Here is a 13,625-nt window from a genome sequence, read left to right as displayed (position 1 = left end):
AAACTCTGCTGAATAAAAAGCTACTGTGACACAGAGGTGACTCCTGGGAAGTCAGGCTTAAAAAAAAAAATTAAACTCAACCCAGGCAGTGTGGAAGACTGTGCACATACCAAAGGTTGAACCTCCTCAGGAGAAATTAAAAAGAGAAATCCCAAGATACTATTCCATGGGTGAATGTGGGGAAAATCAGAAAACCACTGAACTATGACAGTCATCTCTGAGTCAAATGCACCTGCAACATTGAAGGGTGGAAATCTGTCTAATGGACTTAAGCACAACCTTTGACCAATGAGTGGCTTTTGCTGACCCAGAGGCAGTTCCTAGGAAACCAAGATAAAAAATAAAAACAGGGGGAAGAATCTGAGCAGGAACATCAGAGATATACAATGAGAGGGAAACAGACTTTATAGAATTAGTCACATCACTAAACAAATAAATGATCAAACAAACAACAAGAAGTAGCCCTGGGGGTTAGGGGAGGGGAGTTGTCAGTATCCAAATGTGCTACAGTGTATTATCTAGAATGCTTGGTTTTCAATAAAAAAGAATTATGAGACATGAAACAGAGCAGGAGAGTGTGATTCATACAAGGGGAAAAAAGGGAGGGATTAGAAACTGTCTTTGAAGGGCCTTAGATGCTGGACTTAATACATATAAAGATGTTCAAAGAACTAAAGGAAACTGTGCCTAAAGGAAGGCATGATAATAATATTATATATGCAATAGTAACAGAAATAGAAATTATAAAAAAAGAACCAAATGGAAATTCTGGAGTTGAAAAGTATAACACCTGAAACGAAAAATTCACCAGAAGGGTTCAACAGATTTGAGTTGGCAGAAAAAGAATCAGCAAATTTAAAGATAAATAGAGAGGTTATACAATCTGAAAAACAGAATGTAAAAAGAATGAACAAAAATGAACAGGTGCTCAGAGAAGTGTGGGACACCATTAAACATACCAACATATGCATAAAAGGAGAGCCAATAAACATTGTAACTACTGGGGAAATGCAGCTTGTGAGCCTCTCAAAGAACATGCTCCCAGAAAGTCTTGAGAAGAAAGAGAAGGCAGAAGTGACTGCGGCTCCATGGATCCCAAATACCCTTTTTGAAATGAGTTGGTCTGCAGAGCACTGAGAAAAGCGAGAATATGTTCTGAGATTGTCTAATATATATGAAAATTTTCCTGGAAGACGTTATCATGTTTCATTTAAAATGTATTATTTTTAATGTGGTAGTGAGCCCTCAAGATAGCCCCCAGTGATTCCCACTGCTTGGTACTCAAGCCTTTTTGTATAGTTCCTCTTCATACTGAATAGAAGTCATCTGTGGACAACAGAATATTGTAAAAGTAGTGTGTGACTTCTGAGGCTAGACCATAAAAGACATTGTGGCTTCTGTCTCTATCTCTTTATCACTCATTCTGGGGAAAGCCAGATGCATGCTGTGAGGACACTTCAGCAACATTAGAGAGAGGTCTATGTGGCAATGGAATGAAGCATTCTGTTAACGTTCAGGGAAAAACTGAGGCCTCCTGCCAACAGCTATGCAAGTGAGCCCTCCTGGAAGCTGATCCTCCAGCTCCAGTCAAGCCTCCAGATGACTGCAGCCAAAGTCCTGACTGCATCCTCGTGAGACATTCCAAGCCACAACCACTCAGCAAAGTCACTGCTGAATCCTAAAATCCCAGAAACTGTGAGAAAATAAAGGTTCACTGTTTTAAGTCACTACATTAGGGAGTAATTTGTTCTTTAGCAATAAATTTACACTTTACATTTTGTAAGAAATTCTTGTCTATGTTTCTTAGGTGTTTTTATCTAGGTAGACTTATATGTTCCCTTAGAAATATTACAAGGTTATAAAAGAGTACTTTTAAATAAATATATAAAAGTATCCAACTAAAGTATATTTGTAATTATCTAATAACAAGAAAATCAAAGTTGATTTAAGGCTTAAAATACTCTTCAGTAAGAAATAATTATTTAATTTTTCTTAAATGATCAGAGAAAGTGCTGCCTAATGTGATGAAAAATTGCTAGTACGAACTGTTGTTAGCAAAAAGTAGATTTGGGGTCATTGAGATTAGTGGTAGGATTCAGAACAATTCTCTTTGTTTTAATGGCCTGTTTATAACCACTAATCTTAGTCAGTTCAGGCTGTCATTACAAAATACCATAGACTGAGTAGCTCATAAACAACAGAAACTTATTTCTCCCAGGTCTGGGGGCTGGTAGTCCAAGGTCAGGGTGCCTGCATGGTCAGGGTCTGGTGAGGACCCTCTTCTGGGCTGCAGACTTGATTTCTCCTTGTACCCTCATCCGACAGAAAGAGAGTGGCTCTCTGATCTCTTCTTGTAAGAGCACTAGTCCCATTTAGGAGGACTCTACCCTTATATCTAATTACCTCCTAACAGCCTCACCTCCAAATACCCCACATTGAGGATTAGATTTGAACATATAATGTTTTTGGAGGGGGGGACACAAGCATTCAGCACACACACACTTTTAGACAGGTATGTGTGTGTCCAGCAGCAAGGGCTAGCGGACCACATGCAGGCCACGAGTCACAGAGGACGCGTAGGTCTTTCTTTTCCTGGGCAAAGCTACCTGTTTTACCTGGAGAATGAATCTGAATTCCTGTTTTAGTCTCCTTAGTACCATGTTCTAACCAAGTTAAGGTGCTTAAAATGTTAACATGGAGGGAAATTAAAATTTACTGCATGTTCTTCATATTCCTTTTTCAAAATTACAACAAATTAAAATTTTTGTAGTAAGAATATTGAAATACTCACCATGTGCTTTAATGCCTTAAAAAGGAGTTTTCTACCAGATGGTTTGTCAAAATCAGCAATAATCCAGAAAGTAACCGGAGAAAGTCTATCATCTGAAAGTTTCAAATAGTTTAGTCAAACAAATTCTTTTTAACATCAAACTAAAGGCAAGGATATTTCCAGTTAACATGATACATAAAAATAATTATAATTGTTAAAATTAATCTTTCTGAAAATAAGCAAATATTGGTAAAAATCACACACACACATTTTATACATATAAAGATGTTAGACAGGTAATTCATTATAAAAGCCTTACATAAACTCAGATACCAAAGAGAGAGAACAGTCCCCGAGGAACACATCCGTGGGGTATGTCAGCCAGTACAGAAGACTGTATTATGCTTACCAAGGTTCCAGTGTTGGCAAGCAAAACTGCCTTCCAGTTACATTTGTAAAGAAAAAAGATATTTATACCTTACATACATGTAAAATTAGACATAATAAATTAGTAGATATTGAAAACAATATTTCATTAGCTTACAATTCATTTACTTCAAAAATTCTATTATTAACTTGCTCTAGTTCACATCATCTTGTGCCATCAGCGTCAATGTAATCCTTTTTTCAGAAACATCTGACTATTTGGAAGCCACAATTTTAAAGAAGAAACAATTTTAAATTCTGAAGTCACAGTTGAATGGGTTTACTTTCATCCAGCCTCAGCATACAACACCTAAAATAATACTTGTCTGGCCATCATTATAACCTATAGAAGAATTAGTCCTTTAGATCACATGACCTACTTAAAACAATTGTAAAAATTTGCTATACCAAAGACTTACACTTGAATAGATGTGAAGTTATAGTACCATATCCAATAATATCTAACTATGCAAAAACTGGCTTTGGTTAATGTAAAAAATTGTAAGAAGGATAACGTTGATTCTACTTGCAAACCTTCATAAGCTATTTAAGAGTAAGGCAGTGGCACATTCTTTTCAAAGAAAAGGTAAAAAATTCTGATGCCTTCTTACTATCAGCACTTTTACCATTACAATTAGTAAATTGAGAAGTATTTCAAAAGTGTTAGGTAAATTTCTCACAACTCTATTATTTCTTTACACATTTACATAAATCCAAATAAAGAAATTAGGTGTTTCTCAGTTAACAAAGTATCCTTTTAAACTGCAAGTGATTTAACCAAAGGGCATTAATTAGGAGGCATCATTTTCTAAGCACAATAGTTATATCCTGACAATGTACAAACCCTTAAATCGAAAACCAGGTCTCTAGTCAAATATCAACATTTACAAATGTGTTATGCAAGCATTTAATAAAATTACGAGTTTTTGCTACTTTAGGATAAATTCAGGAAAATAAAATATGCCTATTACCTTCTGGGGTTAAATAATGCATGTTCTCAGCAATTACAGCACTCTTATCTTGTGAATCCAAGAAGAAGAAAGTAGAAAAATCTTCAATGTCAGCAGTTACTGAAAATTTTAATATTAAATGTTAAATAATGAATTAATGAAACATTCACAATTCAGTAGTCATTTGTAGAAAAGTATATGGAAGGATTATTTTACCTGATGTAGATATTAAATTAAGGTACTGCCATTCAGTGTGCAAAATCAAAGGATTTATGCGGGGTACAGCATTATTCATAACCATAAGGAAGTCAACTGTATCTGTTTGATCATTTAATATGCCCTACAATAACAAATATTATTTAGGTAATACAGACAATTTATATGCATATGTTTTAAAATGATGCAGAGAATACATTTAAAGACTATTTAATCTACCGTAAGTCAATAAATAATATGCTATTAGAATTCTTATAATAAACTTTCCTATAAAACTGAATTTTCTTTCCTATTAGGCAATTTTAGATGTAATTATACACAGATAAAATTAACTATTACTCTAAAAGTCACTATTAAATTATCAGAATGGAAATTTTTACACAACTAACTTTTGCTATTAAAAGATATTTTTAACATAAACATCATTTATAAGGCATTATTCATCATGTATTTTCTCATACATGCTTACCTACCGTAAGAACGTACTTCTGTAACTCTACAGTTGTATCCACCATTCTTTGAAGAATAGCCACTTCTAGTTTCACAAAATCTTCATCTTGCAAGGGTTCACCATTGTAAAGAGATTGAGGCAAAGGACCCAGGCCCGTCATCTTATAAAAGTTTGCTCCTGCCTATTCAATTAAAAAATAATTTTAAAATACCAGAGTGTTAGACAGAATATGCCTATCTGAAAAAGAAATACACAAAAAAGGGACACTGCCACATTTGTGTATGCCACAGAAAAAATGTTAATTTTGCTAAGTTTATCTGTCCTTTCCAAACATTATTTAAAGGAAAATAATTTACCTACATAGAACAAGTCAGGAAACTTTTTCTGTAAAGGGGCAGACCCATAGTTTAGGCTTTGTGAGCCATCTGGTCTCTTACACAACTACTCAATCACGAAGACACACAACACATGAACAAATGAATGTGGCTATGCCTCCAAAAACCTGTATTGATAAAAATAGGCAGTGGAAGGGCTGGATTTGGCTCGTGGGCTGTAGCTTGCTTGCTCGCTCATGATAGAGAGTATGACATTACTTAAAAAAATGCATTTACCTGCATAAGAGATTCATTTATCCCCTGTATTCATTTTTTAGTAAACATTTATTGAATTCATGCATTTGGCTAGACCCTGTGAACACAGAGCTGAAAAATCTGCCCTCAAGGGTCTCACATACTTACAAGCAAAACAGAGGCATATACCAGGTTTTATGGGAGTCCAGAAAAGAAGTGACTAAGCTTGAGTGTGGAGAGGAGGGGATCACAGAAGGCCTCTGTTAGGGAGAGGCACTCAAAGTCTTAAAGGGTGAGCAAAAATTTGCTAGGGAGATAAAAGCACAGAAAGAAACCCTAAGTGCAAAGAGAGCACTGAGAAGAATAGAGGGGAAGAGAGAACATGGTATCTTTAGGTGCTGGCAAGTAGTTTTCTGGGTTCACAGTGGGGAGGGGATATGGGGTCAGAGGGGTGAGTAGACAGCTCAAAGCATGAGGGTCCTCAACAACTGGATTCTATCTTGTGAGAGATAAAACATCACTAAACAATTCATCCAGTAGTCAACACTACATATTATTAGAACCATTATTACAGCCAGTATATTCACAATAACCCTGTGAAGCTAAGTACTACTTTACAGATGACGAAACATACAGAGATGAAGTCACTTCCAATGCCACGTAACTACTGTATTTCGGAAACAGAATTTATACTTATATTTGTCTGGCCAAGAGTCTTAACCACTGGACTATATTATCTCTGCACTTACTGGGCACTGTGTACTAGGCTTATGAATGCATATGAATGATATGCAAACACTGTCCTAAGGAAACTTACAGTTTAATAGGGGGAAAGATGGATACATTAAAAATAAGTGTGAATAGATATCCAGGAATATCATGGAGGGCGTGGTCAACTCTATCTAGGAAGAGGGTTCATGACAAATAATACGATCCAATTTGCTTTCTAAAAAAAAAGAACACAGTGGCAACAACGAGAAGGAAGAGGGTAGAAGAGTGTGTACTGGGACAGTGGGTCAGGGGCTAATGCAAAAGCGCAGGAAAGAAAAAACAGGAGCCAAACAAAAATCAGTCATAATAAGCAAGAAGAGAATGGGGCAGTTTCTGAAACACTTAGCTGGCTGAACTGGCAGCGCTCGATGGTCTATTATCTGGAAGTGTATGAGGGGAAAGAAGTCATAGCCAGAGTGCCCTGGGAGAATGATGGTGCCACCCTCTAGGATAGGGCATAAAGAAGAAAAAAGGTTTGGGGTAAAAGGGAAGATGACAGGCATGCTTTTAAATTCATTTTAAGATGCTTATGGGCCACCCACCAAGCATCTGAATACACAGATTTGGACCTCAGGGTTAGGGTTAGAAGGATAGAGCTGCTATAAATACCAGCTATCTTCTGATTTATCTTGTCATTTCTCAATCAGGCAACCTTTCGATTACCACAAATAAGCCAATAACACTGAATTTTATACTTTCAGCCCACACCTCTCTTCTGAGCTATGGACACACATATCCAATCACTTATTTCACATCTCTTCTGGAAATCTTACAGGCACCTCAAATTCAGTATGTGAAAACTGAACTTCTGATCTTATTTCCCACCCGGTTTCTCTTCTACTCCTTTCTGTCCTGGCGATGGCATCACAACTTTCTCAGTTAGTCGGCTGAACCTGGGGAGCCATCCTCGACAAGCTCCCTCCTCCCCTCTCCCCTCTCCAATCCGGCAGCAGGTCCTAGATCGTACCTTCCAAATAGCACGACTGTGTCCATTCTTCTCTGCCTCTACTTCTTCCAAAAGCCTACTAGCCCATCTCTCACCTACACGCTTCCTGTCCATCTCGCCACATACACTTTACTCTACGACAATCTAGTCTCAACAATGGAGAACACTCTTTGAAAAAAAATGCATGTCACTGTCACTTCACTGCTTAATATCTTTTCAGGTTTTTCACTGTTGCCAAGGTCTTCTACTGTTCTGAGTTCAAATTAAACATTGTTAACAAGATCCTATGTAATCAGGCCCCGTGCATACACCTCCAGCCTCATCTTATGAACTTTCTTCTACAACACAAACCCAACACATATTTGCTATATCTAATCAGCAGCAACACCAATTCTCTTGGTTCCTTCACAATTCAGGATCTCCTAACATCTCTCTGGAAGGTTGATCTCCCACTGTCCCACAGCTTTGTTTTCTTTCATCCGATTCTTCCTTCTATTTCTGGACTCAGCTTTCATGTCACTGCTTCAGGACGTATTCCTTATTCCCCATCCTCCAACCCCCAAGAAAGCTCTTCTTTCATTCTATGTGTTGTGTATTTGGTGAGTCCCTTTCAATAAATACTCATGTCCATCAATTTGGGGAATTTCTTTTATTATTTCTCTAATGCTTTTCTTTTCTTTGTTTTATGTTTTATATGAATCTTCTGGATTGAATCTCCAATTGTTTGACTTTTACCCTTATTTTTCATGTCTTTTTTGTTTGTTCTATTAGATTTTTATTTTATTTCTAATTTTCAAAAGATCTTTGTACTCTATTCTTTTATCTCTTATCTCTAGAACATTGTAAGTACTCTAAATATTTGTTGAAAGTACAAGCAAACTTTGGATGACTTTCAGGAATATAAGTTTAGGGAATAAAGGCCTAAACATTTTATTTTCTTTGTGACGTAGGAGTCAGAACGATTTTCAAGGAGTGAAAAGGAAGATGGAAAGGAGGCTCATAGGACTGATGAATGTTTAGAATAACTTTTGGGAGGAACAGGGAAGGAAGAAAATCAAGCTCAATTAAAACACAGAGCCCGGTTTAAACTGGAGATTAAGCAGACTTGGGAAAAATGGAGAAGTTAAGTAACTGAAGACATCATAATTACAAGACAGTCTTAGGGGGAGAGAGGAGTGAAAAAGGAGCAAACAGAAGACTGCATTGACACACTAAAAAAAATGGAATTTAATATTTCTGAGGAGTGCATCAAATTCTTAATCTTCACAAAAATTCTTAATGTTCTCCATGATTTCAGGAGAAAATGACTGAAGTTATCTTAAAATGGTAACACCTTAGAATTTATTTTGCAGCTTAACTTGACAGAGAGTAAAGGTGGATTTCTGATTAAACATGGTAGACTTAACACACATGCTCATCACTTCCCCACAAATTTCACCAAAATGAGAGTATAATAGTAAAAGTCATGACAACAGTGATGATGATAACAATAATAAGATACGAGCCCACAAAGAAAAATGGGAGAAAAAGATAAAGAGCAAATGACCGAAGTAGAAACGGACATCACTGTCGAGAAGACAGAAAGGAAGGACTTCAGAATTCCTGAGGGATGCCCTGAGAGCATCTCAGAAGGAGAGGATAAGGAGTAGAGTAGAAAACGTGGAAACTTGTTGAAAGTCTGTATACAGAGCAGGTGCGTATCAAGGCCCCTCTCTCAACCCTGAAAAGCCAACTATTCTGCTTTCTTTTACTCTCTGTTGAGACTGAATCACACAGGCTCTAGATTTGGGGATTCCTGGTATAGTGGAAAACTGAAAAAGAGGATGAAAACCAGACAGGAGATTGGAGGTAAGTCCACATTCTTTCAGCTCAGTCTGTTACCATGTCCTATCTCTAGACATATCCTGTCCCCTCACTTCCCACATCTATACCCTTCCGTATGCCACGTATGTTCCCTCTAAGAGGAAAACGAAGCATTCCCATTTGAAGAATGAGAAGGGTGGCCATAGAACGGCATTCTTGGGGTTGTGTCTGCGTGGGGGAAAAGTGCTGGCTTATTAATGGCTATCTTTCTTTGTGTAAGGAAAATTCTAGGTAGGTAATATGACCAATCTCCTGCCTGTCTAGATATATTTGCAATAGGTGGAAAACAATGTGAATAAGTAAAAAAATGGAGTAACCCTTAAAGCTAAAAAATAAGTTCTTAAAAACAGAATCATAGTACTTGACTTACTAACAAAAAACACTTAGAAAGTCACACACTCACTCACTATTCATTTAACCACAATGTATTAAATACAGACCTGACAATCAGCTGGTCTGCAATCGTACAGGCCTTACCAATTCTTAACGTATTGAAATACTTTTGCACCAGTTGGTAAATAACTGCTGTCTTGGGATGGCGATTTCCCACATGAGAACCACCCTGACCTCTTTCCCAGACATTACGTCAACGTGATTCAGCTATAAGGGGGTTAATATCTGCCTCAGCATGAGGGCTTCCAAGACTCTACTTCAGTTTGAGAATCTGCTCTGATTGATTCCTTCTGATTGTTTGCTCTTGAAGCCACAACAGTTTTAAAATATTTTGAGTAATATCATTAAGTAATACTACTGGGACTGGAGGAAACCAAGTGAAGCTCAGGTGGTGGAAGAGACCTGAATCCTCAATTAGTACAACAGAATCTAAACAAATAACAAACACCTAAAAGTTAAGACATGTGCAAAGTCGAGGTATACAAAAGAATAAGTAGTCAAGATTCCTTTCCTCGAAGTACTTACAGTCCAGTTACAAGTGACATTTACATCTAAATATAGTATGTATAAATAAGGCAGTTAATAGGAAACGGTAATACTGGGTTGTGAATACCAGTACTTGAGGATAACATAGTGTTATTCAGAAGGTATTTTTATGGCAACTGATAGTAAGTAGTACATTCTGGTTATGTAAAACTTTCTCAACTTAAATTCATTTGTATCATCATATGTTGCTGCTGCATTTACCTAGAATAGATACGAATAAATGAATCCATTTATTTCCACATACAAGTTAGATTATGAACAATATTTTAAATTTTAAATAAATATATTAAAGTTAAATTCTTTGAAAAATTCCTATCCAACTGTTCTTAGGAATGTACTTTATGTTTATTTACTTGTTAATTTATTTTGCCAGCTTCACTGAGATACAACTGACACAAAGCACTGTGTAAGTTTAAGGTGTTCAGCATCAGGATTTGACTGACATACATCATGAAATGATTATCACAATAAGTTAATATCATCCTCTCATACAGATATAAAATTAAAGAAATAGAAAAAAGTATTCCTTGTGATGGGAACTCTTAGAATTTACCCTCTTAACAACTTTCATATATAACATACAGCAGTGTTAATTATATTTATCATGTTGTACGTTACACTCTAGTACTTATTTTTCTTTCAACTGGAAGTCTGTGCCTTTTGACTGCCTTCACACAACTATCCCTACCCCCAACCTCCACCTCTGGTATCCATAAATCTGATCTCTTTTTCTATGAGTTTGTTTCTTTCTTTTTGAAGTATAATTTACCCATGTAAGTTTCTGTTTCACAACATAGTGTCCTGATAGTTCTATACATTTCAAAATGATCACCACGATAAGTCTTGTTACAATCTGTCATCATACTAAGATATTATCTCCCACATATCCTGGCTTTCTTTTCATTTCCGTTTGCATGGAATATCTATTTCATTCCCTCACTTTCATTTTGCATGTGTCTTTAGATCTGAAGTCTCTTGTGGGCAGCATATATGTGGGTCATTTAGCCACTTTATGTCTTTTGATTGGAGCATTTAGTTTTGTTTTTAATTGAGGTATACTCAGTTTACAATGTTGTGTCAATTTCTGGTGTACAGCACAATGCTTCAGTCATACATGAATATACGTATATTCATTTTCATATTCTTTTTCACCATAAGCTACTACAACATATTGAATACATTTCCCTGTGCAGTCCATTTATAGTTAAAGGAATTACTCATAGGTATGTACTTTTTGCCACTTTGTTAATTGTTTTAAGATTGTTCTTGTAGTTTTCTATCCTGTACATCCTGAGAAGTATCTTTTTTTGTACTTTCGAAGTCAATAATGGCAACTTAAATTCTGCATACAATTTGCGTTATTCAAAGGTATAGATTTCTGAGAGTCTAAGGGCTTTTTTCTGAGGGTCTAAAAGCTAAATCATGAGTTAATTATATTGAGATCATTTATTCATATTATTATAATAAAAGTTTCTTGATCACATTTTTAAACATTTTCATTCCTACTTACCTCTCTTTTACCATCATATTTAGAATAAGTTCCCAAAATATCCCAAATATTAGCATGAGGAAATGTACTTTGGAGAACACTCTTCACATTGTCCACAGTGAGTATATTTCGATTCTCTACTTTTTTGTACATCTGAGGAGATAAAGATACTATAATTAATTTTCATCTCATAGCAATTAGTTTTACTTCTCTTCCTTAGCATGCATATTTATAAAATAAAGAACATATTTTATACTTTGTAAATCTAATAAGCACATGAACACATACATATATGCAATTCCCCACAATATACAGATAAACCATTTTTACAATAGAATCTATTATCTTCTGTTAAAAATGGTTTTGTGAATATTCTACAGCTTTCGAAATAATGTAACAAATTTGTATGTTATATTCTAATTTGATCAAACAGGACACTATGATTCTTAATAAAATAATGGTTACCTTTAAAAAGGTATTTGTATAAAATATTTAAATGACTTAATTCTGAAATGCTTTATTTTCATTTCTGATTGCTCTTCAGTAAATAGCTAGATTACTTCTGTACCTCCATTCTTTCCCCAATCTCAAACGTTCGAAACATGCTTGTAATGTAAGCTGTTACTCTTGTACTGTTTATTCTTGTTTCTCCTTCACTACAAATCCTCTACTATGACCTAGGCACTGTTTCAAATGGCGAAAACAGACTGCTCTGCCTCAAGAGAGAAGGCATCTCTGAGCAGATGACTTACCAAAACAGAAATAAGAATTCAGAGCTAACATAAAGACATTCTGGGGGAAGAACATACCAAACAGAGGGAACAACTAGTGAGTACAAACACCACTAGGCAGCATTTTGATATATCAATTAAGAATGTTACTTTTAGTCCCAATTCACTATATTATTATTGCCAGAGACAATCCTCATATTATTCTTCACAATAAGGAATCAGCACTCTTCTTTGATTTCCTTCTATCACTATAAACTTTGTAACCTATTCCATTAAAAGGTGCACAGTAATTCACTGTACGCGTAACTCGGAGTTTACATATATATGTAGTTTCCAGTTTGTTCCTATTGTGGATGATTCCACTATTAACAGTCTCCTACAGCAAAGGTTTCTCTCAAAGTGTTGTCTGTATGTGTGTGTATAGGACATATGCAAATTTAACTCTAAATTTTGAATTACTACAATTGTTTTGCAAAGTGGTTGTGCCAATTCATATTCTTACAGGCAGTGTAACAGCATAAATGAGTTCACATTGTTCTCCATCCTGTTGATGTTGCCAGTTTTCTTAATTACTGCCAAATTGTAGGGTATAAGATCTAGCCCAGAGTAAGCTTTATTTGCATTTTTCTACTTTCTAAGAAAATTATCTTGTTTACCATTAATTGTAATAAATATTTATCTACTTCAATACTTTCAATAAATTTAAATTTACCAGTAATGTATCCTCTTGTGTTTTAAAAATCTCTTATGTATTTCTTCTACTGTGTTGTTTGCATTTTTCTTTTTGATTTGTAGGAAATCTTTATATCATGGAATATATATACTACTGATATTATACAGTACTTATCTTTCTCTGATATATTTCATTCAGCATAATGCACCCCAGGTTCATCTATGGTGTAGCAAATAGCAGTATTTCCTTCTTTTATAAGGCTGAGTAATACTCACTGCATTTCCTTTATCCATTCATTCTTAGGTCGTTTGAAAACCCTGGGCATTGGGAATAATGCTACAATGTATGTGTACAGGTTATCTCTTTGAGATATTGATTTTGTTTCTTTTGGATATACTCCCAGGAGTGGGATTGCTGGTTCATATTTCTAATTTCTTGAGGAACCTCTCACCTGTCTTCCATGGTGGCTATATCAGTTTACATTCCCACCAACAGGGTACAGAGTTCCTGTTTCTCCACATTCTTGCCAGCATTTGCTATCTCTTGTCTTTTTGATAACAGCACCACTCACTGTGGTTGATTTGCATTTCCCTGATGATTAAATACACTGAGCAATTAACTGCATACCTGTTGGACATATGTATATCTTCTTCAGAAAAATGTCTATTCAGGTCCTTTGCTCATTTTTAAATTGGGTTATTTGTTGTTTTTTTTTTTCCTACCAATGAATTACTTTTTTTAAATTGAAGTACAGTTGATTTACAATGTTGTGTTAGTTTCTTGTGTACAGCACACTGATTCTGTTGTACATATGTATTTTTTTCATATTCT

General features: G+C 35.6%; 1 protein-coding gene across 1 annotated transcript in view; it reads right to left on the bottom strand.

The window, feature by feature from the left end:
- The window catches only part of UGGT2 (UDP-glucose glycoprotein glucosyltransferase 2), a 137,774-nt gene that overhangs the window by 60,400 nt on the left and 63,749 nt on the right, over positions 1 to 13,625 (bottom strand). Inside the window, exons 16-20 of the mRNA XM_031466220.2 lie at positions 11,412 to 11,543; positions 4,836 to 4,994; positions 4,363 to 4,486; positions 4,168 to 4,266; positions 2,792 to 2,883 (exon numbers count right to left, since the gene is read on the bottom strand). Coding sequence (XP_031322080.2) covers positions 2,792 to 2,883; positions 4,168 to 4,266; positions 4,363 to 4,486; positions 4,836 to 4,994; positions 11,412 to 11,543 — 606 coding nt within the window. The remainder of the gene's footprint in view (positions 1 to 2,791; positions 2,884 to 4,167; positions 4,267 to 4,362; positions 4,487 to 4,835; positions 4,995 to 11,411; positions 11,544 to 13,625) is intronic.

The sequence above is a fragment of the Camelus dromedarius genome, chromosome 13 (assembly GCF_036321535.1).
Source record: "Camelus dromedarius isolate mCamDro1 chromosome 13, mCamDro1.pat, whole genome shotgun sequence".
Classification (NCBI taxonomy): domain Eukaryota; kingdom Metazoa; phylum Chordata; class Mammalia; order Artiodactyla; family Camelidae; genus Camelus; species Camelus dromedarius.
Note: the sequence above shows the minus strand (reverse complement) of the source record. Positions and strands in the feature narration are given on the sequence as shown.